Below are 27,658 nucleotides of genomic sequence, written 5' to 3'. Positions count from 1 at the left end.
TACCTGAAATTCAGAAGACATCTTAAGGCAGCCCTGTTCAGGGAAGTTTTTAATATGTAACACTGTACTGTTTTAAACACTTGTTTGGGAGCCGCCCAGAGTGGCTGGGGAAACTCAGCCAGATGGGCGGGGTATAAATAATAAATTATTATTATTATTATTATTATTATTATTATTATTATTATTATTGGCCAACCCCCTGAAATGCAGGAATCTTTCACCCAATGTGGGGCTTGAACCCACAACCCCGGAATCAGTTTTTTTAAAATAAATAAATAGGAATTTATGTCCATTTAGTGATCTTGAGTATACTCCAGGAGTGGGCGATCTTTAGCCTTCCAGATGTTGTTGGACAAAAAATTCCACCAGCTCCAGCCAGCATGCACAATAGTGAGGAATGATGGCAGTTCATCTGGAGGAAGACAATTTGCCATTCCAGGCACACATCTCTTTAGAGGTGCATAAGCACAAGGAAGTACTGTGTTAGTCAATGTTAAAAGGGAAAAGGTTATGCTAGGCCAGATTATTTAATACTGAATAATCTATATGTGCACGAATATATTTTACGTCTACAACATGACCATACAGAAGTTCAGACTACTGGGGGAATCACATGTTCAGTTTTTCTTTCTTTTGACAGCATTAGGCCACTAGGTGTCAATCCTCCCTCACATGAAGAACTGTTTCACGGTTACTGTAGTTTCATTTTTCTCATCAGAAAGAAGGGCGTGGTAAAAAATCAGACAGTTCCCTGCTGTTACTTGCTATTAGGAAGAGAGGAACCCAGAATCTCAAGGGAAGAAGAATTTGTCCTGAGGTAACTGTGGACATAGTTTTTGGCTGTGTGTGTATTGCTGTCTTAAATCGCAGCTAAATTGTTCTTTGTCTCAATCTGGATTGAGGCTGGTTTGGGATGAAAGGCACCAAACCACAGGTTTTCATAAGAAACGACAGGATAGATATGGATTGTCGATAATGTTGTGTGTAAACTGCTTCCCAAACTGGAAGTTGGCAGTGCCTGGAGTAAACAGGAGTATGTACCACACCCTTAAGACTCCACAGGGCACCTTCTATAATGCAAAATCTAAGTCAGCTCAGTTCTCGGTCTGTGGGGTCCCCTTTTTCTAAACAGCTGAATTGTGGTGACCCATCTGTGGAATGGAGCTTAGAATTTCCAGTGTCACAGGAGGCACAGGGTAAATAAGTCATGTGGTTACCAAGTGCCTCATATTTATTTATTTGATTCTGACTTTTCAGCGTCGGCAGACATTTTTATCTTGTTACATCCCACTGAAGCCAAGGTGGCATTCCACAAATGTGCATTCATTTCAGCAATCCCACCCCAAAAGTAGGTGAATATGTTCACATGAATATATGATGCTGCCTTACAATGAATCATGTGTTTCTCTCACCTAGCAAACCCTAATCTTACAATCTACACTTCTCTGACTCCTCAGCTGGGTCTTTTCTACCCCTACTGCTCCTTTTAACTAGGGAGGCCAGGGAATGGTACCTTCTCCATTTAAAGCATATGTTGTACTACTGGTGTATGATCTTTCCAAGTATCCAGAGTGCTATGCCACACCTTTATAAATGAAACCTGAAATATCAATAGGGCAGCCCCATTTTTTCGCATAGACACCTATCCTTTAAAAAAAATTAAAAACTGTACCTTCATCCAAAAATGGATTTCAAGGTGGTATACATAAGAATGAAAACAATGCAAAGCCACAATATAAAAGTATTGAGAGGAATAAAACTATTCTGCCCTCCCCCAAAGCAATATTGATACAAAAAAAAAACCTGAACAACTTGGGTCCAAGGTAACTTAAGAACTACCTGAGCCCGTAAAGCCCTTATAACATTTTTGCTCCATGACTAAGGAATTCTTCTTTAAGAGTCTTCACCTGTAGTTACTAACACCTTTTCCCAAATTGTCATATTTTATTATTCTTCCATTGTCTCACAGCATTGCAGCCAAGGGTAATTTTCAGGCAGTGCAAAATGCTTTCATATCCCCCTTGCTGTAACATATGATCACATTTTTAGCACCTTTGCTTTGTGAGAAAGAAAGTATCAGTTGAGCCTCACCTGTCTAGAATTACTCTTTCACATTTAGTTATTTTAATGCATTTAGGACTAGGAGAGATGAAAAATAAAGAGCAGTAATTGCTCCCTACCCCCATCCCTTCTCTCTCTCTCTCTCTCTCTCTCTCTCTCTCTCTCTCTCTCTCTCTCTCTCTTTTCTTTTGTAATCATAGCTAGGAAATTTGTGAGAACAACCTTCCCCCCATTGAATAATCCCATCAGCGCTGCAGATAAAATACTAATGAGCTTTGTCAAGAGTCTAATTGTATTCATGTTCATCCTGAGCTGCTGAGCTGACAGCCTATATTTTGCTGTTGGCGGGTGGGGGGGGGGAATCACGTTTTCCCAATACAAAATTAATTATGGCAAAATCACACACCAATACTAGCAAACCAATATGCTACAAGTTCTTCCTTGGTCGCCAGGGAATGTCCCTGCCCACCTTCCTGTTATTTTAGGATGTCTCCGCAGGTTTTGCTTTCTCATTAGGTTTTCAGCCATTTCTGCATCATGTGAGGCCAAGTTCTGATTTCGAAACACATTCAGGTTGTGAATGGGTTTTAAAAATAAATAAATTATCAATGAATTATAAAAAAAAATCAAAGGAAAGTCTGCTTTGGGGATTTATTGAATCTTTTTTGAAACACAATGGAAGGACCACTAATTATTTTTAGCTGAGCAGGATTCATGGTTGACAAATCCAAAACATGTTTTCATACATTCATACGGTACCCAATATTCTGTGAAGTTACAACGAGGAGAGAGACAAGACAAACCTGTGTGACCCTTTTGTTTCTCAGCTACTTTGGATACCACTAGCATGGTGTTTTTCTGGAATGGCTCAAGGAAGTAGGAGTTGGAAGTTCTGTATTACAGTGGTACCTCAGGTTAAGAAATCAATTCAGTCTGAAGGTCCGTTCTTAACCTGAAACCTGAGGTACCACTTTAGCTAATGGGGCCTCCCGCTGCCGCCGCGTGATTTCTGTTCTCATCCTGAGCTAAAGTCCTTAACCCGAGGTACTATTTCTGGGTTAGTGGAGTCTATAACCTGAAGCGTATGTAACCTGAAGCATATGTAACCCAAGGTACCACTGTATAGACGTTCTGATGCTACCTGCAGAAGCTAGGAGATCATTACTCAGCTCCATGGCTTGGGTTCTGTAGAGTCCCACAAAAGTCCATTCAGTCCTGTGCTACTTTATGTCTATATGAAACAATTGAGAGCTGTCATCTGGGCCACAGTGTCATCTATATGTTTATGACACACAATTTCACCTCTCCATTCCATTGGAATCAGAAAGGTGTTGATAAACAGCTAACTCCAACTTTGAGCTGTGTGATTTACTGGCTGGCATGCCCTGTGAGATCGGCAGGTGGGGCCTTTTTAGTGGTGTTGCCACTGAAGGCTTTCAGACTGGGCCTTTACAGTGGTGGTTCCCTTCTTGTCTGTCTCCTTCATCATGTCATCTTTGGATGAAGGGTGGTATACAAATCTAATAAATAATTACTATTATTGACTTTCATAACAATTCTCTTTTTTAAAAAAAAACACAAAATCCCGTTTACCCAGGAATTTGACAATTGAAAACCCTTGCAACCCTAAAATTGAGAGAATGTTCTTAGAATGCTTCCGTAGTTTATTTTATGATTTTATTTTATGTGCTGGCCTCTTTCAGGAGAAAGGGCAGGATATAAATTGGGGGGGAGAGAAGAAGACACAGCTACATATCGTCCTAAATATATGTACGAGGCTTAAATTGGCTCTTAACCGAAATATAAAACTATATAAAATTGTTCAAGTGCACATTTATTTTTTCATCTCGGGTTCTCTCCCACATTGACAGCATTCATGCATGAACACTGAAAGTACAACAGAGGCTCAAATACACCTTTTACAGCTCAAATATATGCATAGAATCATGTAGTTAGTGACACTTATGCAAGCACTTTGAGATAACAACAGGCTGTTGATAGCTTTCAAATAGGCAAAGAAGGGTGATGTGCCTCTAGGTATATCTCCTTTTCAAAAGAAAAACCCATCTGAGACTTTTCTGACATTGGTGTTATAACTGGAAGATGTGAGGTAAGTAGTACAACAACACAGACTTTGATTATTATTTTTTAATGTGTCCAACCCTGTAATGCTAAAACAATTTTGAAGGGGGGGGGGGAATTGGTTGACAGCTCCTAAGGAAAAAAGCTCCTGAGAAAAGGTGAAGGTGTTCCCTTCAATGTGCAAAATGTTCTTAAATCTATTCTGGCAGAGGTTTTTCTTGGCAGCTCTAAAGATAATCCAAATAATTTTAGCTGTGTCACAAATGCCAGACCCTGTTATCTGGAGAAAAGGCTGATATGTTTATAAAAATTTGTATCTCACACTCTGTTTAAAAGCATTTTTCTTCTGTGCTAATTTTGCTGGCAGTCCAGATAGCTGAAACCAGGAACTCGCAGAATTTCCCAGGGTAGAAAATTCAACAGGACATCGCAGAATGCAAGCTCATTTTGACCTCCCGTGAAGAATGTGCAGGCAGTGAATGTCTCCTATCAATAAGCGAGTGATAATGCATTGAAAGCTTGATGATGCTTTCCTGATGGCAGCGCAAATGAATTAGTGCCAGAGAAAGAGAATTATCATTGTGTGTTGAACACCCTATAATTTTTCCTGTCAGTGGAACAGTTAAGATTACTGCCAGCAGTGGTTTATGCATGGGGGAAGGATAAAGATTAATAATAAAGTTGCAAAGCAAAGGCAAGCTGTGACTGCAGTTAGCAGGAATAAAAGAACAGACAAACGACAGCCAGTTTTGATCCAGTGAATAACCGCTCATTTACTGACCAGAATAGTCAATGGTGAAGAAGACATGATTTGGGAAATCCTGGTCTAAGGCAAGCTGAGTCCCTTCTAGTACAGTGGTACCTCGGGTTAAGTACTTAATTCATTCCGGAGGTCTGTTCTTAACCTGAAACTGTTCTTAACCTGAAGCACCACTTTAGCTAATGGGGCCTCCTGCTGCTGCCGCACCACCGGAGCACAATTTCTGTTCTCATCCTGAAGCAAAGTTCTTAACCTGAAGCACTATTTCTGGGTTAGCAGAGTCTGTAACTTGAAGCATATGTAACCTGAAGTGTATGTAACCCGAGGTACCACTGTACTCAGCTTAGTCACATGAAAACAGCAGCAATACAATTAAAATGGGCAGGTAAATCAGGAAAAAGACAGCAGTAAAGGGAGAAAAAATGCAATAGCCTTGCTGCTGTTTCGGTTCTGCTGCAGCTTCTTTTTAATAGCATAAAAAGTAGTTATGTCTACAGATTTATAGATCAGTAGATAATGTAGATACTTTCCCTCCCTTTCTCTGAGAGGGAGGGCAAATGAGTTCCACAAAGGGGACCGAGGAGGGCAGTAGTGCAGGCTTGTGTCCCAATGACAAAATCTGTTGATCCGGCACTGTGGCAAACTCAGAAATACAAACTACAATTCCAAACATATTTATACCAAAGCAGAGACCTAATGTTTATACACAATGTGCCTTGTGGGTAACCATAACTCTTTCTGTTTAAATGGATAACTCTACCACCTCAGTAAAAGCAGGGGGGTTACTGCCAGAAACCCCACCGTGTTGCAGTCAGTTTTGTGAGTAGTTCACAATTAACAGAAGTGTTACATACATAGTCATTGTAACACATTGATAACAGACACATTTATCTTTGAGATACAGACCAGTCCCTACTGCCTTTCATGAAAACCACTTTTTCTGAGTCTTCATTGGGGTCCAGTAGCTTCTAGGACTGACTCACATATTCCAACGACCAGCCAGAGAAGGTTTTGGTGTTACTCCTGCCGGAAAACTGGAAGACCGGCCATAGCTGAAGGTGCATGTTTGATTGCCATTGAGCAAGTTTCCCCTACTTTTTTGGCAATCATCTGCTGTTGTGGTTAGTAGCTTTCTGAGCATAGTATTGTGATAAAGAGCTTCTGGGACAAATTTATTGAACTTGTAGTATTGTTAAATAACATGGGTTGTTTTATTTTCCTTATGTGGTTTGGATTTCTGGTCCTAATTAACTGGTATCTTTAATCCTTACACTGACTTATGTTGGTGCCTTCACATTTATTTATTTTTTAAAATGATATTTTATTAAGATTTTCAGAGTAAGACAATAACTGGGAAAAAACACAGGAAAAAATACAAAAACACAAAAATACAAAAAATACAAAAATACAAACAATTAACATAATAGAAAGAAAAAAGAAAAAAAGAAAAAAGAATAACAAAAAATCCCTTCACATTTAATGTGCATAGTCCACATGACATTACCCACAGACATCAGCCTTGATTGTCCCCCTGTTATTTTTGGTTTACCCAGGAAGGGAATGATCCAATAAGTTGGGGTAAATCAGGTTCTGAAAAGTGCCATTTGGGCCCTCTGATAATTTGTTTTAGTGTTTGAGGGGGGAGGGGGATCAATGGTCACTTTCTGCTACCCCCACTATTTCCTCAGTGCTTCCATTTAATTTCTCTTCTGGCTGTGCTCCTCTTTCCAGTGTGCTCCTGAATGGACTCACTCTCTCTCTCTCTCTCTCTCTCTCTCTCTCTCTCTCTCTCTCTCTCTCTCTCTCTCTCCCCCTCCCTCAGATTTGCACAAAACTACGAAACTGCACAAGCAGGCCACATTTTTTAAAAAAATCTACACCAGAAATATTGAGCAGCAATCTGAAAATTATGTGCTTAGAATTTACCATTGTTTTCATTTCTTTTCCAGGCTGCTAGTAAGGGGGTGTGAGGCACTAACCCCCCCCCTTTGATCCTTCATATTAGCACAAAAGCAGAAAACTGTGCAAACATTTTTTCAATTGCCTGTGTGCTTTTGTATACCTCCTGTGTGGGGAGATTTTCATAAAACAAGGTGGGCATGGCTATCTGGGCATATGTGCCCTGTCAATACATAATTGGGATAACAGAATCAACAAACTGGAAGGTAAGGACAAGCACAAAAGGGAATGGCTACTTCTAAAAATGGAAAAGATTGAAGTTCCTCCTCCGATCCAAATATACGGTATGCAATTGGTGATGACTCTTGTCTAATTCAAATGGGGCGGACAGCATTAACAGCTAAACAATGCTCAAATGTGGACAAGCCCTGAGTTTTAATTTACAGCGGTACCTCGGTTTATGAACTTAATCCGTTCTGGAAATCAGTTCTTAAACCGAAACCGTTCTTAAACCAAGGCGTGCTTTCCCTGATGAGGGCTCCCACCGCCGGTGCCCTTCTACCATCCGGCTTCCATTCTTAGACCGAGGTAAAGTTCTCAAACCAGGACACTACTTCCAGCTTTGCAGAGTTCATAAACCAAATAGTTCGTAAACAGGACTGTTCTTAAACCGAGGTACCACTGTATTCAAGACTGATTGCAGATTTAGAATCAGGGGTACCAAGTTGAATAAAATACTGGGTAAGCCCCGCCCCATCACATGATGAGGCACATGCACACCATTTGAATGGCAGTGCACATAAACTTTTGGGGGGCTGTCCCCCCCTCAAATATTTTATTGGGGAGGGGCAAAGGGACCTCGGCACCAAGGAGTTGGCTCCTATGTCTGGGATGTAACGCCCTTTGAAGCTTTATCAACCACATACAACACAAGCACAAAAAACAGCAGTTTTAACTGAGAAATAATCTCTGTTTTCAAGACTGGGGAAGAGAGTGCACTCTTCTTCTGTTCTATATATGATTATTGTTTTCAGGCTGCAACATTTGTACTACCAACGCAACCCTGAGGGGAGTGAAAAGAGGCTGCAAGGTTTGGTAGGAAAGAAGGAAGGGGCAGACAAAGTAGTAAGCAAGAAGTCATCTTCAGACTAGATATTAAGGAAATGGTGTGAAGGGTGGGAGAAGAGGATGCTCCTAGGCAAGGTGAAAAACACCCATTCTTCAGTTAATAAGGTGGAGCAGAGGAGGTGTTGCACATTGATAATTGGGTTACAGTGTGACAATGGCTGCAGCTCTCCTTTGAAAATACAAACATCAGCAGTTATTCTTTTCTGCTTAGCTCTAATTAGAACACACAGGGCTCTTGCAAGAGAGTGGCAAGCAGATAAAAATGCAATGGTCCTTATAGTAACAAAGCTGGAGATTAATTTTAACGGTCCACATTAGTAAGAAGTTAATAAAACATTTGCAATAGATATTAGTGATGTAACTTGTGAAATTATTTTCTCTTTATCGCCTTGCAGTAGCATAAGGCAGAACTATTTTGAGACATTGTTATGAGATCTCGAGGAACTGCTGGAAGTCCAGTGAGTCTTAAGTTTGGAGGAGAGGGTTAACCAATTCAAAACTGGTCAAACCTGCTGGACTGCTTTGCTTGCTGGAATGGTCAAGCTAGGCTCTCCTCCCTCCCCCTTAAGAAATGTTGATCATGCAAGGAAGCCTGCAGTTCTGCAGATGCGAAAGACAAGATTGAGGCTAAGATATACAAAGATGACTGAGCTGCTCTCTGCAAAGATCTAAAGGTGATGCCTGCCCCCACCCACAAACTCTGAGGGGGGGGGCATGGAATATTCAGCTGTGAATCAACCTGTATATCTGTAAATAAATTCAAATATTACAAAACGTCATAAACTTCCTGTGACCTCCAAAGGAAATCAAGGCCAGGCTTGCACAGGAGAACCCCATAAAATTCTTACTGCCATGTACATGACATCCTTATAAGTTGGTGTTTGATTCCTCCATGTCTAGCAACCCCCACCTGTTAACAATTCTCTGCTCGGGGATCATGAAAGTGATAAAGGATGGGGTATAAATTTAAATAATGAATGAATGAATGAAACATCTGTTGTTAATGTGTGGAAAGTGGAGCAAATTATATCCATACCTGCTAGAAATGTGAAAAAGTGGGTAAATTTGGGAACAATGTCGTAAAAGTGGCATGAATGGATATTCTATGAACTGAATCTCCTGTGTTTTCTGTTGGTTGGTTGTTGTTGTTGTTTAACTGAAGTGGGGCCTGGAATTTGAATTTAGTATGGAATTTAATTACATAAACAGAAAGAAAAAGCCACCAATGCTTTTCACACAACATAGCCACAGAAGAAGACTGGTTCAACTAGACTTGGTACCTGACCTCTGAGACTAAACACAATAAATTGCCATGGGTGCATGAAGGAAGACAGAGAAAAATAAGTTGTTAAAGACTTTATACTCAGATCATTATTTATATGAACCAGAAATGCCATATGGTCATTGATGCTTATGAAGGCTTTTTGCTGCCAGCGTAAATTATCGTGCGTTGTATGAACTGGGTGCTGGGAGAAATATGTTCCCTACCTCCCCCTTTTAAATTATTTCTACTTAGCAAATACATACACTGAGTGTCAATACATTTTTGATAAATTATTAGAGATTTGTGTGTTTATAGTGAACAGGTGGTACGCATCTAAGCCATACTCAAAGCAGGCCCACTGAAATCAATTGACTAATTTAAGTCCATATTGATTTCAATAGTAGCATGACTCCCATTGAAGTTACTAAACAGTTATAAACTCTGGTAAACTTTCACCTTAAAAATGTGGTGACACCATTCCTCCTTTCCACTCCTGTACCACTCCCCCCCAATAAGGTTGAAATTTCCTTATTTGACAGCAGGTAGCAAACCCATTGATTTCCTCAGAATGTCCATCCCACAGTTAATAACATGGTTTTCATTGTTACCCCTTCTTGTTACATTGATACAACTTCTGCATTTCATTTCCCCAACGACACTTTTTACTACCACAACACCCTTTCCAATCATGTCTCTCCAGAGGAGCATCTCTGGAACACAATGGACTCTGTCTACAAAAGCCTGTGGAAATATATTTTGTGAAGTCTTTAAGGTGCCACAAGATTCTTTGTTGTTTTCCCCGGAGTAAATTTCTGAGAGCTGGTAATTTTTTTAACTATTTAAAGTAGCTTCCGATAGGAACTTTTTTGGGGGCAGAAATGGGAGGGGTGGAAGAGACTCAGGAATGCCAAAAGTTAACAGGACACTCACCCCTAGCTCGTATTTTTTTAAAAAAATGCTGCCACCATATATTTCATATGCTGCATGGCAGTGATGGTGTTTCTGGCAGGAACTTTTCCCACCTCAACCCCTGGAGGCAGCGGCGAAGCATATGCCTGTGCTGCCCAGGGTGGGCATGCTCCCAAGGGGGGGGGAAGGGTGCCCTCCCAGGCACAGGATAGCCGCTTGGGTGCACAGAGTGGCACATGCACCCTGCAGCTGGTGTGGAGTGAGCTGCCCACGGAGGCAGAGCAAGCCGCTGATGGTGGACATTCGGCACCCCCCCACCCATGACTCCAAAGCCTCCCCCAGCTGTCAAAATGAAGGGGAAAGGGAGGAATGCCGCCGTCAAAGTGGTGCAGCTCCCTCCCTTCCCCCGATGGCTCGGGGTAGGCTTGGGAGTCGTGGGCGGGTGGCACGCCAAATGTCAACCCCCTCAGCGAAGACACCTGGGGTGGTCCACCCACACCGCACCCCCCTTCCTCTGCCCCTGCCAGGAGGCCCCAGGGCAGGAAAGGAAAAATGTGAAGCACAGTGAGAACACCCATTCCTATCCTCAATCCATTGGCCCATCCAGTTCAGTGTTGTTTTCTACACAGCTGGGAGCAGTTTGCCAAGATTTCTGAGAGGGGACTTAACCTGGGATCTTCTACATGCAGAGCCTGTCCTCTACATATGTTCTTAATGTACACGGGAAAAAGCAAATATTATATTTGAAATACGTATTAGGCTAGAACTGTCCTTTAATACATGGCAGGCTGAACAGATGCAGTCTCCCCATTACTGTGCTTCCGTGCAAGAAAGAGGAGGTTCACCAGGAGAACCGATGCCAAACAGGCAGTTCTTGAAAAGCACAGAGTCTTTGCCAAGGGTTGTTTAAAAAAGGCAAGAGCCCTTTGATGCTGAATTAAAAACAAATCCTTAAATTGTTGTTACCCAATTCACATGAGTGGTGATTATATGATAGTACAAGTTTTCGTTTGGGCATGCAATTTTGAGCAAAGCCTGACAAAACCAATTGAAGAAGAAAAGTTAATTAAAACATAATTGATGCAAAAATAATTTCATTTAATACAATTAAAATAAGATGAAACGTATATGCTAGGAACTCCCGTCTTGCAGTCAGGCCACAAAGTAGAAGGCACTGTTTGTGCATTGCATTCTTATATGACGGAAAGGAATTTCTTGCTTCAAAGGAATTGCAGAAAAGCTTATCTTGGGCAAAAGATAATAAAGGGATTGTTGAAGCAGGACAGAAGAGGATAGGAGAGCAATAGAAGCAAAAAAAAGTAAGTAATGATAATGTTGACTGTCCTGAATTTCTCTGGACAATGAAGATCTCTCTACTGCTTTTTGACATGAAAAAACCCCTCTTTTGTAACAATAGTATATCCATAATTTTACAAGTATCTCACCTACCATTTCAGCCCATAGCCCTGTTGCTGTCCATTTAAAAATTTTTATTTAATTTTGTGACTCCTAGAGATGCGGCGCTAGAACACCCTGTATGTGCCACTGGGTACGCAGAAAGCATTAATTAACAATCAATGTGACTTAACGAATTCATTTGTTCTTCTTACCAGTTCAAACCACAAGGGACTAAAAAAGAAACTCTAGGTACATGGCCAGTCTGTCTTCTTCTTAGAGAAACGGCACAAGCCCTCAGGGGATCTTGAACCATCCATTAATATGTCGGTGGCAGGCCTCTCTCCCAGCTAAAGCTCCTGAAGTTAAACATGCTTTTGGTAACAGCAGGTTTTATCTACCAAGCAGATAATAGCACTTGTGGTGATGGTGTAGAGACAGAGTGACAACACTAAATGCATCTCTGGAAGTCTCCAGCCCCATCGTTCAGCCCAGACACTGAGGTCCAGATCCGAAAGCCTTCTGGCAGTTCCTTCACTGAGTAAAGTTACAGGGAACCAGGCAGAGGTAGTCACACCCTCCCATCAGACGTCAAGGAGATAAAGAACTATCCAACTTTCAGAAGACCTCTGAAGGCAACCCTGCATCAGGAACATTTTAATGTTTGATGTTTTGCTATGCTTTTATATTTGTTGGAAGCTGTGCAGAGTGGCTGGGGCAACCCTATCACTTGGGCAGGGTGCAAGTAATAAAAATTCTTATTCTTATTAGTAGTAGTAAAACGGGAATGTGGAACCGGTGGTCCTCCAGGTGTAGTTCCAACTCACATCACCTCCAGCTAGTATTAACAATGGGCTCTCTGGTCTAACAGTACCTGGAGGATTATAGGTTCTACAAGCCTGAGGTAAAAGGTGCATTTCCCCCTTGTTCCATATCCATTTTTACCCCTGCAGCAGAAGGCGGGCCACACTACTTGATTACTGGTCCCCAATACCTCTTTTTAGACATGAACCTCTACACTGCCATGCCATGTAATCTTTTTGGGCTTCCCATATGCATCTTGTGGGCCACTGTCAAAACAAAATGTAGGTCTAGACCGGCCTTTGGCCTTATTCAATGGTCCCATACATTCCAGTGTTGAACAGGAACACCAGCATTCATAAGAGAGTCCTTTATTTTCCCCAGAAGATCACACCTCCAGTACAGAACTGGGTAGGAAGGAGTAAACAGCTAAGCAAAGCTTCCCCACTATTTGTTTATTAAAAGGTGTCTCTCCCTTATCACCACCGCAGGCCTAAAAGCAGCTTACAACAATAAAATATGTAATGTACTTTTTTTAAAAAAAACAACAACCCAGCCTAGACACTTTTAAGATCTAAAAAAAATTGTAAAGCATCTGATGAGAATTCCGAGTGCAAAGGAGCTGGAATCTTTGGATGTTACTCAGAGGAAGTTCAATAGGAGGCCTCACTGCCAGGTAAGTGTGCATTCCAGCCCAGTCCTACTCCGAATCAAAACCCATTTAGTTCGATGCGGCTCACTCCAAAGCAGCTTTTCAAAACAACCGCTTGCTTGGGGATTCATGGTGAGGTGGGGGCAGGAGCAGGAGCAGGAGCAGTGGGTGGGGCTGAGGGAAGGGATCCCTATTTTTTTGCCCCGGTTTAGACCGCCTCAAACCAGCAGATGGCCCCCCTGATCTCTCTCCGGCGCTCTCTTTAATGCTGGATCCTGTGATTTGAGCGGGGAGGGAGGAGGGACCAAGGGGATTGCTACAAATGTCTTTAATTCTTCTTCCACCCCCTTCCCTCCCTCCTCCCTGGCTGCGCGCATGGAATCTGTTGCAAATGTAGGGCTGGCAGGAAACGCGGCTGAGTAGAAAGTCTTTCTGCTGCTTTAGCGAGCGAGAGAGAGCGAGCGCGCAACGCTCTCCACGGCGGCGGCGGCTCTCGCGAGGTGAAGAGGCCGCCTCTCGGCTGGAGCCGCCGGGCGCGCGTGTGGGCGCGTACGAAGCGAAGCCCTTCGCCGGGGCTGGGCTTTTCTCTGCGGGAGTAAGGAATGCCGCCGCCACCGCCACTGCGACGTCCTCCTCCGCCTCCTCCTCCTCCACCCACGCTTTCCGCTTGCACCTCAAGCCAGGAGGCGGCTGCGTGAGGCAGGAGGGGAAAGCGGGAAGGAGGAAGGAGGAAAGGCGAGCCTGACGAGCGCGGCGGCGAAGAGGGGATTAGCGCCGCGGTCTCTGCCTCGGGGAGACCATTCCGCCCTTGGAGCTCTCTCGCCGAAATGGAGAGGCGTCATGTAGCAATAATCTCCTAAGTAACCCTCCGCTTTTTGGTCTCTTTTTTTTAAACCTACCGATTTTTTTAAGGGTAGAAAGGAGGGGGAGAGAGAGACCACCAGCCGCAGCCAGCTCGCTGCCCCTCCCTCTCCTCTTTTCCCTTCCCCAAAATAATTGCGTTTTGGGCAGTTCTTTCGCGGCGAGCAGGCGCGAGTTGTCCCCGGCAACCAGCGCGCCCCCGCGCACACACCTCGCTGGGGAGAGACGACGGGGGGCAACGATGACCGAAGAGAGCTCCGACGTTCCCAAAGAGTTGCTAGGTAAGCATGTCCCTCGCCTCCCCCCCCCCCCCATTTCTCTTCCTGGGTTCATAATGGGCACTTAACTGGGAGAGGTGAGGAGGAGGAGGGGGGTCGCTTCCTGCCAGGGGTATTAAGGTGAGGGCTAAAGTCTATGCCTGCCTGCCTCCTCCTCTCTCCCCCCCCCCCACGCCTTCCTCGCCCATATCCTGTTGTCTTTTCATTAAATGCTCCTTCGGGAATGGGGAGGCGTGGTGGGAAGCTGCAGTTACTTGTTTTCTCTGGGAGACGGGGGGAAAGGTGCGGGGGGTGGGGTGGGGGGTCGTCTGTAAGCTGAAGCAGCAGCTCTCGCTTCCGCCGCCCGCCCTCCCCCTCCCCTGTTTTTTTGGCATCGCTGGAGGAGATTTGCTTACGGGGCGGAGGGGAAGATTAGGCAGCCTTTTAACTAGGCGAACGGAGCGGAGCTTTCGGCATCTGCGAGCCAACTAAGTGAAAGCAATCTTTAACCCTCTCGGCTTGTTTCTCGACGCCAGCATTTCCTCGCCACCCTTGCCCTGCTGGCTCTCCCCATCTGGCCCCATAGGAGCCTCCAACCCTAGCGATGATCTCTCCCCTCCTGTGCTCTTCCCCAGACGTATGTCGAGTCTCTGGCGCGCGAAGAATGGGAAAGGGTTCTTGGGTTATTCCGTCGCTTGGTGGTCTTGCAAGGTTGCGTGCGAAAAGTGATGCTTAAAAAGCAGGCAGAACCTCCTAGCCTTTCCTTCTCCGGTGCAAATGCGCTCCAGAGTGTTTTGCTTATGGACCTTGCTTCGCTGTGCAAGCCAAGCTGCTAGGCGGATGGGCTTAAGATGCTCAGGTGCATAAGGAGAGGACTGCCAAAGCATCTGTTGCTGTTCAGACTGTGGACAGGGAGATTTCAAAAAGCCCCTTCCCTGTGTCTCGATTTGAAATGGACTGGGAGCCAATATGGCTGGCAGTTCAGCCCTTGTTAATTAAAAATATATCCCTGTGAAAATTATTATTTACTGGGGTAAGTAGTCTCTTTGGGCATTTATGGACTGCCCTATAGCCAAGTTCCCAGGACAGTTCATAACAAGATTTAGTTACCTATTATAATATTTAATGTATCATATCAGGAAGATTCATGGGGTGTGCAACAATATTTCCTTTGCCTGGTCCACTTCAAACATGCCATGAAATTTCATGGGGTTTCCATTTTACAGAGAAGGAACTGAAACTGATCCTTGGTATATTACTTGTGGCTATGTCTCGCTGAGTTCAGTGAAGCTTATTCCTACATTAAGTGTGCCCAGGATTGTAGCCTGAGGCATAGTGGTTTTCCAGCAAAAGGCAAGTCGTCTTATGCTTCCAGATGCAGCACATCTTTTTATCTTGACTATCCACCATTCACTGCTCCTCTTCCTCTAATCTCGTTACTGCTAATGCAAGTACATATATGATGGCTGCTTCTTGAAACAGCTGGGCATAAGTTGAGGGCAATCCTTTTAGGTTTACCTGCATATGTTATTTAGTCTTCTACAAATGCACTTGAAAAGAAACGGTTTGAAAAAAATTATACTGTGTGGAGGAGCACGAAAAGGAAATGAAGGTGCTATTGCACATAATCCTGATTAATAACTTTAGATCATCCACTAATATTACCCTGGTGAAATCAGATAGCCAGCTCCTAGCAGCAGTATTTGGTGCCAAACGTGTACCAGATTGCAACCCATTTGTTTTGTTGACCCATATTACTCAATGGAGTCTATTAAGAATCCTCACCTGTACAGCTCTGCTCTGGATTTTGTTTACTGTGCTAGAATGTGACACACAAATGGATCCCTCAAACTGTTTACCTATATATATATATGTTATGTTTCTCAACTGCTTTATCATCTCCTTTGAATAAACGACACTATTACTCGCTGTGCAAATAATGCATACTTCAACAATGTCTTGACACAATGTCTGGCAGTGCATAGATAGTTAAATTCGTCATGTATGTAATGATTCTGAATATTTGGATAGGAAAAGAGTTATAGTTGCATGGGTAAATAGTGCAGGAGCATCTTGGTTCGGTTACTGTAAGACGCCAGAAAAGAAATCTGCTTGTTTCTTTTTATGCACATAATGGGGGTAAAGAAACTTACCCATTGATAGAGGGGTGGGGAAGAGTTGGGTATAAAAATAACAATATTTTGAACTATCAGGTATATTTGAATCATTTGTTGCCAACTTCTAGATGGATATAATGTCTAGAAAGGCAGACACTTGCATAGATTCATATATAATGACTTATTAGGCTGCATTGCTCATCCAGGAAAACAAAGGTGAGCTGTCTTCTATTGTAAACATAAATCAGATGTTATGTTTAATATAATATGACTTACCCTAACATCTGTCAGGTTTCAGAATTAAAGCTTGATCATACACATTTGTGTGTTCTTGAAGGTATTCCTATGTCTTCAGGGTGGATCAACATATCCTCCAGTTTCAGTTAGTGCAGGTGCCTTAGTACTTTGGGTGGATCATCTTGCAGCAGTGATACCTTGCTGTTCTGCACTGTAGGTTAATGTGTTATAAGAGACATGATACCAAGATGCATTAGTTAAGTTGTTTGAAGATAGTCATGAAAACATAATAGCATATATTTAAATGTATAAAACCTAATGCGGACTGTCTCGCCAGAGTGGTGCATGCTCTAGTTATATCTTGCTTGGACTACTGCAATGCGCTCTATGTGGGGCTACCTTTGAAGGTGACCTGGAAACTACAACTAATCCAGAATGCAGCAGCTAGACTGGTGACCGGGGGCGGCCGCCGAGACCACATACCACTGGTCTTCAAAGACCTACACTGGCTCCCAGTACATTTCAAGGTACTAAAAATCGACACAGGCCCTAGGAGACTGAACTCCTAGACTGAGATCCATTCTGGAGAGGCCATTCTACAGCTCTCAGATAAGAACACATAGAACTGTTTTGATGTTGCAATCTAGGGGGTGACGCAGCTTGCATTTACAAGGCACTGGATCTAACCTGCACTATTCGACTTCCTAAATGCGAGAGCCTGCTGTGAATATGAATGAGATCAAACATTTGAGTGCCTCAGTATCTGATTACTTTAGGTCATAGATGTCTTTCTCTGGTAAGAGGAGGAAGTAAACCTATGCTTTCCTCTTTAGACTTTTCTTTGTTTACAATGTATTATTTACCTAACGCTCAATGACAAAGGAGTACAGATTTCCAAAGTGCAGTAGAGAATGTATAGGCATGTGTGGTTTGACTGTTTACTAAAACAGTGGAAACATTTAGTTTAGTCATTTAAGTTTATTTGGAAACAAGAGCATTGCTTGGCAGGATAATAGTAGCATAATTTCATATTTCCCTTACTTCTTAGCAGTGAAAGCAATTTTATATTCTTCACTATTTCAGAAAGTGTCAAGGATGTGATTGGGAGGAAGATAAAAATTTCAGTGAAGAAGAAAGTTAAGCTAGAAGTCAAGAGCGACAAAGTGGATAACAAAATATTGGTAAGTACGCTCCTTTGCCCTGATGACAATGTTCTTCATGTTGAACAAGTTATTCCAAGCCCTCAGAAATGATGTTCTCTTAATTTAAATGAAGGGGGCCACCAATTGGGTTTGCTAGATTCTTGCTCCTCTTCTTGAAAAAGTTGTCTGGCTTTTAAAATCTCTCATTTCCTCTGTATTGTAGTTGTAGGGGGAGGGGGGCAGAAAGAAAAGAGTTTGGTTGTACAGCTCAGGTGAAGGAAAACTGGCATGTAACCTCTACCCACCCCCGACTTCATGCCTGTTGCATGTTCTCAGTGTGTGTATCTGAGAAGCAGGGGAAAGGAAGAGCGTTCTGTAATCATGGTGGCAGGAGGGGAGATGCAGTGGGTTTCCCTCCTTTCCTGTTTCAAAGCTCTGTCTTGTTAGAGACTTCTCCCACTTGGGAGAGGGGACAGTCATGTTGATCATGGTCTCTTGCTAGAGGATATTTGGAGGCCTGACAATCTAGATTTGTGCCTAGTACTATCAAGTTAAGAGTACAGCAGATAAAGACAGATATTTACAGTATGTTCAAATTAATGTTCATGCAGGCATGCTTGCGTGGGAAGTTGCCAATATGGTGCTTGAGCTCTGTAGCAAGAGTACAAAACAGAGGGAACACTTCCCAAATATTTCCCCTTCCTTTGCCAAAGTCTGCACAGAGGAACTCTCTAAATAATTCAAATAATTTAAAATTATGTGTACTAGAGGGGTTTTTGGAGGCTCTGGGAGCAACTTGTTCTGCTTGTGTAAAATGTTAGGAAGGGAACACTGAAGTTCTACCCCTTAACTACCAGAAATAATGCTTAACCTACTGCTTCAGAACTCTCACCAGGCTTTGTCCACGTTTTGAAGTTCTTTTTTCAATATTCTTAATGTCTTAAAACTTACTTTTTAAAAAGGCAAAAAGAGAGCCCACATTGTTGGTTTAATTTTGTGTCTGGTGCTAATTTATGTGGACATGAATTAGGATTGTGAAATTTACATAATCCTACCTGTAGGTTTGTGCAGGAAAAATTACTCTTTCATTTCTTCAGGTTAATTACTTTGTACAGATGTACAGTTGATTTTGATATTCAGTTGTTCACAACAGCAAAATTCATTCCTCCAGAACAACAGTTTTGAAATTTTGTTCCACAATGTGTATATGTGTTTACATAGGTGTGAAGGAGAACAGGCTGTCAGCAGAAAGCAGTTTGTATTATGACTATCAGATTCGCGGAATATTTTTGAGCCTGATGTATTGTAACACAACAGCTGTCATAGACTTGAAAGATTTCCTGCCAGCTTATGCATATCAGATGCAGGCAAGAAGCAGTAAGCTTGTGTTCAAAAAGTGTTAAATGCTCACTCCCCTATGAACAATTTGATTGCTTTCTTCATTTGACGCATACTTACTGAGCATTAGTGATATTAATAAATGCCATACCTCTTTCTGCGATCAGCTACTTAAAGAATTTGAAGTATCTTATATGCAGTGTCTCTGCAAGGATCTCTCCTTCTCCCTCTTTCCTTCCTTCCCTCTCTCCAAAAAAATCATGGCCCTAAATTCTACACCTTGCATTCTCCCTACTTAAGGTCTGGAATATGCATGTTGACTGATGGAGAATTTTTTGTCTTAAAAAAAATTATTCATTTAACTGATCAGTTCATTCACATAATAGAATGTGAGTGACTTTTTGACTTGCACAAAATTATTGCTGTTATTGGTGCTAGATGATATAGTTGATACATTGCATTTCTATTGAACACTGGAAAACAAGCTAAAGTTTAGTGTTTTCACATTTCCTTATCACCCTTTTGCACTTCTCACTGCTAAGTCTGCTATTGGGTGTCCAAGTACAAAATATGGGCACTGTTCATTAGACCATAAACCATGTGTATAATTAAAGTGCTGCTTTTATTTGTCAAGAAGTGTCAACTAGGAAAGTTCTGTTTCTTTGTATTTTGCATAGAAAGGCAGCAGTTTAAAGGTGTGCACCGTTATTGACTGAAGTGTACATATTTTGTAAATGAATATATTGGAGAATTCCTGACTTTCCATATGCAAGTTGATTTGTGTTAAACAAAATGGTATGTGATGTTAACCATAGTTCTTCAGTTTGCACAAAGTGTAGTTATGGAAAGTAGAAGCAAAAGCTTCTAAACTCTTCCAGAGTGTGTGACCTTGAGGCTTACTTATACTCTTTTATGTCACACTAAACTGTGTTTTTAGCCTGGCGCGGGCATCTTCCCTGTGGGCTAGCCCTCATAAAAGTAGCTACCTATAGGGATCCTAAGTTACATTAAGGCTAATGTTGAGGGTTGAGTACAAGTGCCAGTTTAAGAGTGTTATCTTAGTGCCCCAGAATGTCTACATTCTGGCATTATGAGCAATGAGTAAATGAAACTCTGAGTAACATATGCTTTCAGGTTATTTCTGAGGTTTTTAAACATTTTTAAACATCTTGGACAAAAAAGTAAGGATCACCCTCATGCTAATGGCAATTCACTGCCTTCTGCTTGCTGTTTTCTTATTTTGAGGTCAAAAATAGCTTGGAGTTATTCATTAACTTGAACTGCTTCATTAAGAAATTTTGAACAGGAATCTACTTGGTTGAATGGCCCTAGGTGCCTCACATTGCAGGAGGAAAGGTGCTACATAAATGTAACAAATAAATTATTTTCACTGATCTATTTACAAAATGGCAACTTCTGTGTAGCTTGAATATAGGACATGGTGATGGGGGCAATATTTGTAGGATTGCAGCTTGAATTCTTAATAGTTGATTTTTAGGGTTACTTTTTGTAGATTTTTACTTTCTAAACATTCACATAAATTTGGGAGAAAAGGAAAATTAATATTGGGTTGTTTCTAAGTTCTGTAGCTAATCTAATTCACAGTGTCCCCAATGGAAGATTTTATCCCCACGTACTATTTGCAATCATTTGGTTTATTTAGACATTCAGCACTTCCACCACCACCACCACTACTACTACTACTACTACTACTACTACTTCTTCTTCTTCTTCTTCTTCTTCTTCTTCTTCTTCTTCTTCTTCTTCTTCTTCTAGTTTTCATACTCTGTTGGTCTTGCTTTCACCCCCAGTTTGTTTAATCTCAACTGTTAGCTTCTGACATGGCTTTGGTAAAGACCAGTGTGCTGTTTTTTTACTCCTTAGGGAAAACACTCTTGGTAACTAATTTTCAAAGTCACGATCTATTTAACTCAGGGAAATAAAAATAACCTTAAGTAGAAGTGGGATTTGGTTGTGGAACAAAACCAACATGAATATATTATAAGACAGCTGGAGTTGAGCCACGCAAAGGTTGCTAATGCTAAATGACTTAAATGTTACAGTGAGGCCCCAAATGGAGATTGTGAAAAAGCACTTCCATGCGGTAGTGCTCAATGTTGTTTGGAAGTGTCTTCTAGTAGGTATTAATAGTGCAATTGTATTCAGTGTTTCCATGTCATCCCTGATGACTTGCATGACCATAATGTCACATGTGTGAATGCAGCATTTTCATGCTAGCACCAGCCGGCAAGGACAGCAGACGTTACTGGACTTAATTTGGCTAAATCGCATATGGAGGGACCTTAACACCACAATTCTGATAGAAAGTACTTCTCTGTGGCACTGTTCAAGCTAACAGCCTCCACAACAAGAATATACCATGTTTCAGTCAGCACTCTGATACATATCTTCATCAAAATCTGTAAATGCACCTGTCTTTAAATTAAGGGAAGGATAAGGGACGCGGGTGGCACTGTGGGTTAAACCACAGAGCCTAGGACTTGCCGATCAGAAGGTCAGCGGTTTGAATCCCCACGACGGGATGAGCTCCCGTTGCTTGGTCCCTGCTCCTGCCAACCTAGCAGTTTGAAAGCACGTCAAAGTGCAAGTAGATAAATAGGTACTGCTCCGGCGGGAAGGTAAACAGCATTTCCGTGCGCTGCTCTGGTTCGCCAGAAGCGGCTTAGTCATGCAGGCCACATGCCAGCTCCCTCGGCCAATAAAGCGAGATGAGCGCCGCTACCCCAGAGTCGGCCACGACTGGACCTAATGGTCAGGGGTCCCTTTACCCCTTTACCTTTTAACGGAATGCTTAGAAATTAAAGCACAAGGATTCAGACCACTAGGTCAGTGTTTCCCAACCGGTGTTCCGCGGCACACTAGTGTGCCGCCAGGCGTTGCCTGGTGTGCCGTGGGAGGGAGGCGGGTGAGTCGGGCGGCGAGAGGCGGGGCGGCGGCGGCGAGGAGAGGCCGCCCAGCGCGGGGCTCTCGCCGTCTGCCTGCCTGGCTGCCTGCCTGACGCGCAAACCCCCGGCGCAGGCGCCCCGCTTGTTGACACGGGAGGGGAGGGGGGAGAGGAAACGCTGCTGGTGCCGCTGCTCCTCGGCGGCGGCTCCTCCTCTCAGCCCGCCCTGCCTATATTTGCACCAATCCCCGTCCACTAAAGCATTCGCGCCTCCCAATGGGAAGCCTTGCCGGGCGGCGGGCGCTGCTGCCTGAGAGTTCTGAAGCCACGCCCACTTTCCCAGAGACTGGCAGTTCTGAGGGATCCAGGGCAGGGCCGGCGCGCGCGGGCGCTTCTTGCTGCCCGGGCGCTTGCTCTAATCCCGCCTTCCCTGGGAGGGAGGGACGGCGGTGGCCGCGAGCGTCCGGGGCGGGGCGCGTGCTGGCTCTCCCTGGCGGCCCCCGTGCCTGGCGTTCTATCAGTGCGCCTCCTCTCTCTTTCCCCACCCATCCTCCACGTGCTGCGCTCTAACCCGGAGTTAGAAGCGAATTAGAACACGCCCCCCGTGTGTGGTGTTTTTTTTTGCTGCTCCTCTTTTTTTAGGGCTTTTTGGCGGCTTTTGGGACGGCGTCGAGGGGTGGCGCCCACGCTCCTTGTGCGCCCGCCCCGGAGGCTCGCACGCGCGGTAGTGCTAGAGGAGGAGAGAGGTGGGCATGGCGGCTGTTTTGGAGCTGTTGCTGCAGGACGAAGTGGCAGCCAGCGCTGTCGTGCGGTGGCTGAAGGCGAGCCAGAGCCCCTGCGCCGTGGAGGTAAAACGCGCAGCGCCGCCCTTGCTTCACCCAGCCCTCAGTTCGAGCGGGAAGTATCCGGGAAAACGGAGTTGATGCCGGCCTTCAAAACTCTGCGCTCCAAAAGGGAGGCGGGAGGGGGGAAAAACAGGTCGACCACTTGAGGTTTCCTCCTCTGGCGGGATGCTAAGTGGGAAGCTGCAGCCTTCAGGCCTGCGCTATGTGAACTCCTGAAGGGCTCTTGCGGTAGCTTTTCGGGAGCCCAGGTGTATATATGTGCCCCCCTGAGGGAGCCCTTCACTGAACCTGAGAACCCTGCTGTGGAGTTGGTGGGACTGAGTTGCTGTGCGCCCTTACGAATCCTTCCCAAATGCAGCTTTAATGATTCAGAAACAAGACCTACAGAATTTGTTGGAAGTTACTATTTTTTTATTTTTTTTTACATAAGTAAAAAGTGACCTTTCCCCATCTGGCATGGTGGTGTGCCTCAAGATTTTTTTCATGAAACTAGTGTGCCTTTGCCCAAAAAAGGTTGGGAAACACTGCACTAGGTGTTTGTAGAAAGTTTAGTTGGCAGACTGTTAGGTGACTAGTAAATTCATATGGAGCAAGATTCTTCAGGAAGAATTGTTAACCATTTGGCACATTTAGAAGAACCTTTGAGCTGAAAAAAGTAGAAGCACAAATTGGGAAGAAAATCAACAGTGAAGGTTGTCAAAGTCCTTAAAATGCCTTATGAACTTACTGACAATTATGGTCTCTGGCTTAGTGTCTTGTGCATGCTGTCTAGGGAGGCCTGTATCAGTTTGATAAATGTTCATTCTGATTTGATATACTCTGTGAGAGTGATGGATGAATTTAAATGTGGGTGAATAGGTGGGAAATACAGCTAAATACTGCCTTGAAGTGGTGTACTCCTCTTTTCAACTACAGTTGGCAGCCTTTTTGATGATCAATGATGTTTAGAGAATACTTTCTCTGCTATTCCACAGTAGAGGACATTCTGTCCAAGTGTTTTAGCATTAGCAACTTGTTTTCTCCCTTTCCTATTTCTGGAAGTTATTTTCAGTTCCTTGCTGTTTTTGTTTGGCCTTGGGTAAATTCTCGAAGTTGACATATCTGTTAGGATTGTGCTGGTCAGCTCAAACTTGAATTGTAACACCACAATCTAGCTTTTATTTTAATCATTTGGCTTACTTCTTTTTTATTTGAAGAATGTATATACTGCTTAATCAAAGAACCCTTAAATTAGATAACAAATAAAATCAGCAAGATTTAAAGCAGATATACATAACTTCTTACATGTCCAGATAGGCTTGCTGAAACAAGTTTTTTGCAGGCTTATAAAACAACATAATGAAGGGGTCTGACTAAGGTTGATTGGCAGGGGATTCCCAGAGCATAGGTGATGTCACATTGAAAGCTCAACTTCCTGTAGATTTAGAGCAAACATTCTTATAAGAGTGCAAGTTCAGCAGATTGAAGGGGTCGAGTAGACACGGGGGCAAGGCAGTCCGTCAGGTAAACTGGTCCCAAGCTGTTAAGGACTTTATACACTAATACTAAGACCTGGAACTTGGTTTGGGAGTGAATTGGCAGTCAGTGCAGAACTTGTGAAGGTGTAATACGCTGGTGCTTTCTTGGCTATTTGGCCATTAACTCAATGCTGCTATTCACTTCATAATTATAATGTGCTTACTTGCTGTTTATTTGTTGATATAATAGCTTTTTAAGAACTGCAGTACTCACCCTGGGCTACTTTCCTCACTGTCATCAGTTTCCTCTCAGTGCCATGAGTAACTTCTTGCTCCGTGCTCGGCAGGCCTAAGGAAAGCTTTCGGGATTCCTTCCTAGCATGATAACTAATTTTAACATGGTAAAAGGAAATAGAAGCATGCAGATAAGTCAGGAGCAGGACAGAAAACTTCTACAAACTTTGTGTGTGTGGAAAAGAGCACCCAACGTATCCATATCTTAAAAGATACTTCTTGTGTATAAAGTCCTGTGGCTTTGGCTTGTTTCAAAACAAACAAGATCTTGCAATACTTGTTGGAAGTCGCACATCATTCCTCTCTTTCGTCCTCTTCAATTCCATATTTATCCCACTTGCACTTAAAACTGCGTCTCTTAGCTATGATCTCCATCTATTCTATAAGTGAATGGCAAGGGAAAAACATATTTGATTATAGAAATGTAAGAAAATTAAAACAATGGATGCAAACAAAATTCTTCTGTGCCTCTCCCTGGCCACAAGTCCTACTTAAATAAATACTTAAGTGTGTTTCAGAAAGTGCCTAACATTGACCTTTAGCAGACTGTCAGCGTGGCAGTCTTCCAGAACTGGGGTGAAGCCATACTGTTATAACTTTGTCAGGAAACTACCCTGCATGACCTGTCATTATCATGAGAACTGTGGACTGCTTTGTTTTACAAGTGCCATTGAACTTTGCACTTCACTCTTGCTTCCCTCCTCCCATATTAAGAATGAGGTGGGTTAGTAGTAGTTCTTCTCTAATTCCAGGAGAAGCATCTTTAACTTATTGTCTTTCCTTCTGCCACCACCCCCCCCAAGTTTGTGATGCCACGTTCTTTTGGATAGTTCCCTCCATCTTTTTGCTTTGGTTATTCAGAAATTGAGACAATTGTGGTTATTTGACATTCATCACTTACTACAGAGAAGTCTCTAAGTGACTTATAGGGTTAAGGGTAAAAGCAAAAAAGGCATAGCATGAAATGAAAAGTAATGCATTCCAATAAAAACTCATTTCATTCATCCACAAAAAGAACACACACACTAAAAAGAACAACAGGACTTTAGTAGAAAGAACATTCCAATTCAGTAGGCCATCAACCCTCTTATCATACTCCATCAAATGCCTGGGAGGACAATCTGTGAACATTCTTTGTACCTAGTTGCATCACACCTGTCTTTTATGTAGCAGAAGTGGCTAAGAGACTGAGCAATAAACCAAGAAATCTCTGTTTCAAATCCTTACTCTGCCATGAACTCATGGCCTTAGGCAAGTTGCTCACTCTTAGCTTTCAGGCGCCATCAGAAATAAAATAATAATAGTAGTAGTGTTTGTGGTGTGTGTGTGTTTGTTTTTTAATTTCTACTTTTAGTAAAACTAGATTTGCCGCCATAAGATAGTGTTAACAGATAAAAGAAGGGATTGCCTTCTGTCCGTGGCAGTATGAAGCAAATTAATCGTTTTATTATTAAAATCTGTATTCTGCATTATCTTTCAACAAATGCAAAGCCGCAAACGGTACACAGAATCGCCATAGCAAGAGCGGAAACATCAAAAAGCAATTTGTTAAAAAGTGAAAACAAACCCTAGTGCACCAGGAGGAACCAAGCACAAAGGGCAACTAATCACAAAAGGTCTTCTTGATGAGCCAGGGTTTTGTTTGTTTTTTAACCTGGCATTCGAAACACACAGTATCTGGGGAGGGCATTCCATACAGTTGGCACAGTAATTGAGAAGGCCATGATCTCATCAGATGTTAGTTGAGGCACTTGGCCTCAGACCTCAGATGTTGAAAAAGGTGTGGAACAATGTACAGGTGGGCTCTTTACGTATTTGGGTCCCAAGGCATTTGCAACTTTAATGCAAGAAAGAAAGAAAAACACAGTAAATTGAGTCCAGATAATCTGTGCAAATTAAATAGTACTTTCTAGTTTTTGGTAGTGACACTTTGTACCATTTGAAGTTTCCAGATACAGTAACATTGAAGGCCTTACTTGATTTTCTAGTACAGTACATGTGGGGCATTGATTTAAAAAGACATCTTGCAAAGTCTGTATCATTGCATGAAAGAGATTCATTTTGTAATTTTCCAGTGGATATAGGAGTCTGTTACATTGCAATTTGGGCAAGGTTATGTCTGTTTGAGGTGCGGTTTGGATTTAATTAATAGGTCGTGCCTTTGTGAGAGATTACAACTGCTGCAACAACTATCTTCTACTTGTAATCCCAAGTCAGCAAGCGAATTTTAAACATGATGCTGGGGCATGCATCTGATGTTGTATCTAAACCGAATTGTCAGCCTGTGTATGTTAGTATGCTGCTGCAGCACTTGCTCTGGATCCTTGAAATGGTATTTGCATTAGGTGACTCTCTTTAGACATGATGTCAGGCATATGTGACTTTGCATGGCTAGTTAGGGCTTTAATGTCCAGCATTTTCCAAGTAAGGAGCCCAGAAAAGGGGAGAACAAGGTGATGCATTGTTTCAGCATCACTTCCCCAAAGCAGTAGAGAGAGCCTTGGTAAAATCATTACTCTGATTAGAAGCTAGATCAGTCATTTACAGAAGAGTTCTCCTCCCCCCACCCCTTTTTCCTCACCTTGGTAATTTCCTTAAATGGCAAGCGCTTCGTTTCTGCAGGCACACTATTTGCAGGTTTCTTTTTAAACATCCAAAATGCTCAAGCCATTAAATTGCTTCAGAGAGATCCTATTTCGACAAGCCCTTAATCTTCGGTTCAGGATACATCTGGATCCAGGTTTTAATGGGAATCTTATTTCTATGAAGCCTTTAGATCTATAAAATCGATATATTTCATAAATCTATATGCTGGGTAAGATTTTGGATAAATTATGATGGCAGGCATCTGCCATGGATGGGAGCAGAGCCTGGCTCCCATTCAGAAGTGGTGCTGCCATTGCCCACCACTAAGAAATGTCTCAACTTGAACTGGTCTGCAAACTAGAATTGGGAACTCAAGAAGGTTCCTTTTCTCATGTGACTTGAATAATCTCTGATTCAAAGTGCAAAGAGTTGAAGTATGATGGCTGACCAAGCTGTTTCGGATATATAGTAGTTCTTAAACCTGTTTCATTTCCTCCAGTGTAGTTGCCCCGTAGAAATCTGTATGGAGAAAGCATATCAAACAAAGACCTTGTGAATATGACCTTGAGCTCCTTGGAGGAAGGGCAAGATACAAATGCAACAATACAGTAGATAAATAATTGCATATAGGGCATTTAATGACAAGTCTAAAGACCTCACCCTAACAT

General features: G+C 42.8%; 1 protein-coding gene across 1 annotated transcript in view; it reads left to right on the top strand.

The window, feature by feature from the left end:
- The first annotated feature begins 13,754 nt into the window (after nucleotides 1–13,754).
- The window catches only part of CARMIL1 (capping protein regulator and myosin 1 linker 1), a 123,840-nt gene continuing 109,936 nt past the window's right edge, over nucleotides 13,755–27,658 (top strand). The window contains exons 1-2 of the mRNA XM_081919423.1: nucleotides 13,755–14,093; nucleotides 17,507–17,604. Of these exons, the coding sequence (XP_081775549.1) occupies nucleotides 14,054–14,093; nucleotides 17,507–17,604 (138 nt within the window). The 5' untranslated portion in view covers nucleotides 13,755–14,053. The remainder of the gene's footprint in view (nucleotides 14,094–17,506; nucleotides 17,605–27,658) is intronic.

This window comes from Podarcis melisellensis, assembly GCF_964234715.1.
Source record: "Podarcis melisellensis genome assembly, chromosome: 7".
Lineage (NCBI taxonomy): Eukaryota > Metazoa > Chordata > Lepidosauria > Squamata > Lacertidae > Podarcis > Podarcis melisellensis.
This window is presented reverse-complemented; position numbering and strand designations above follow the sequence as displayed.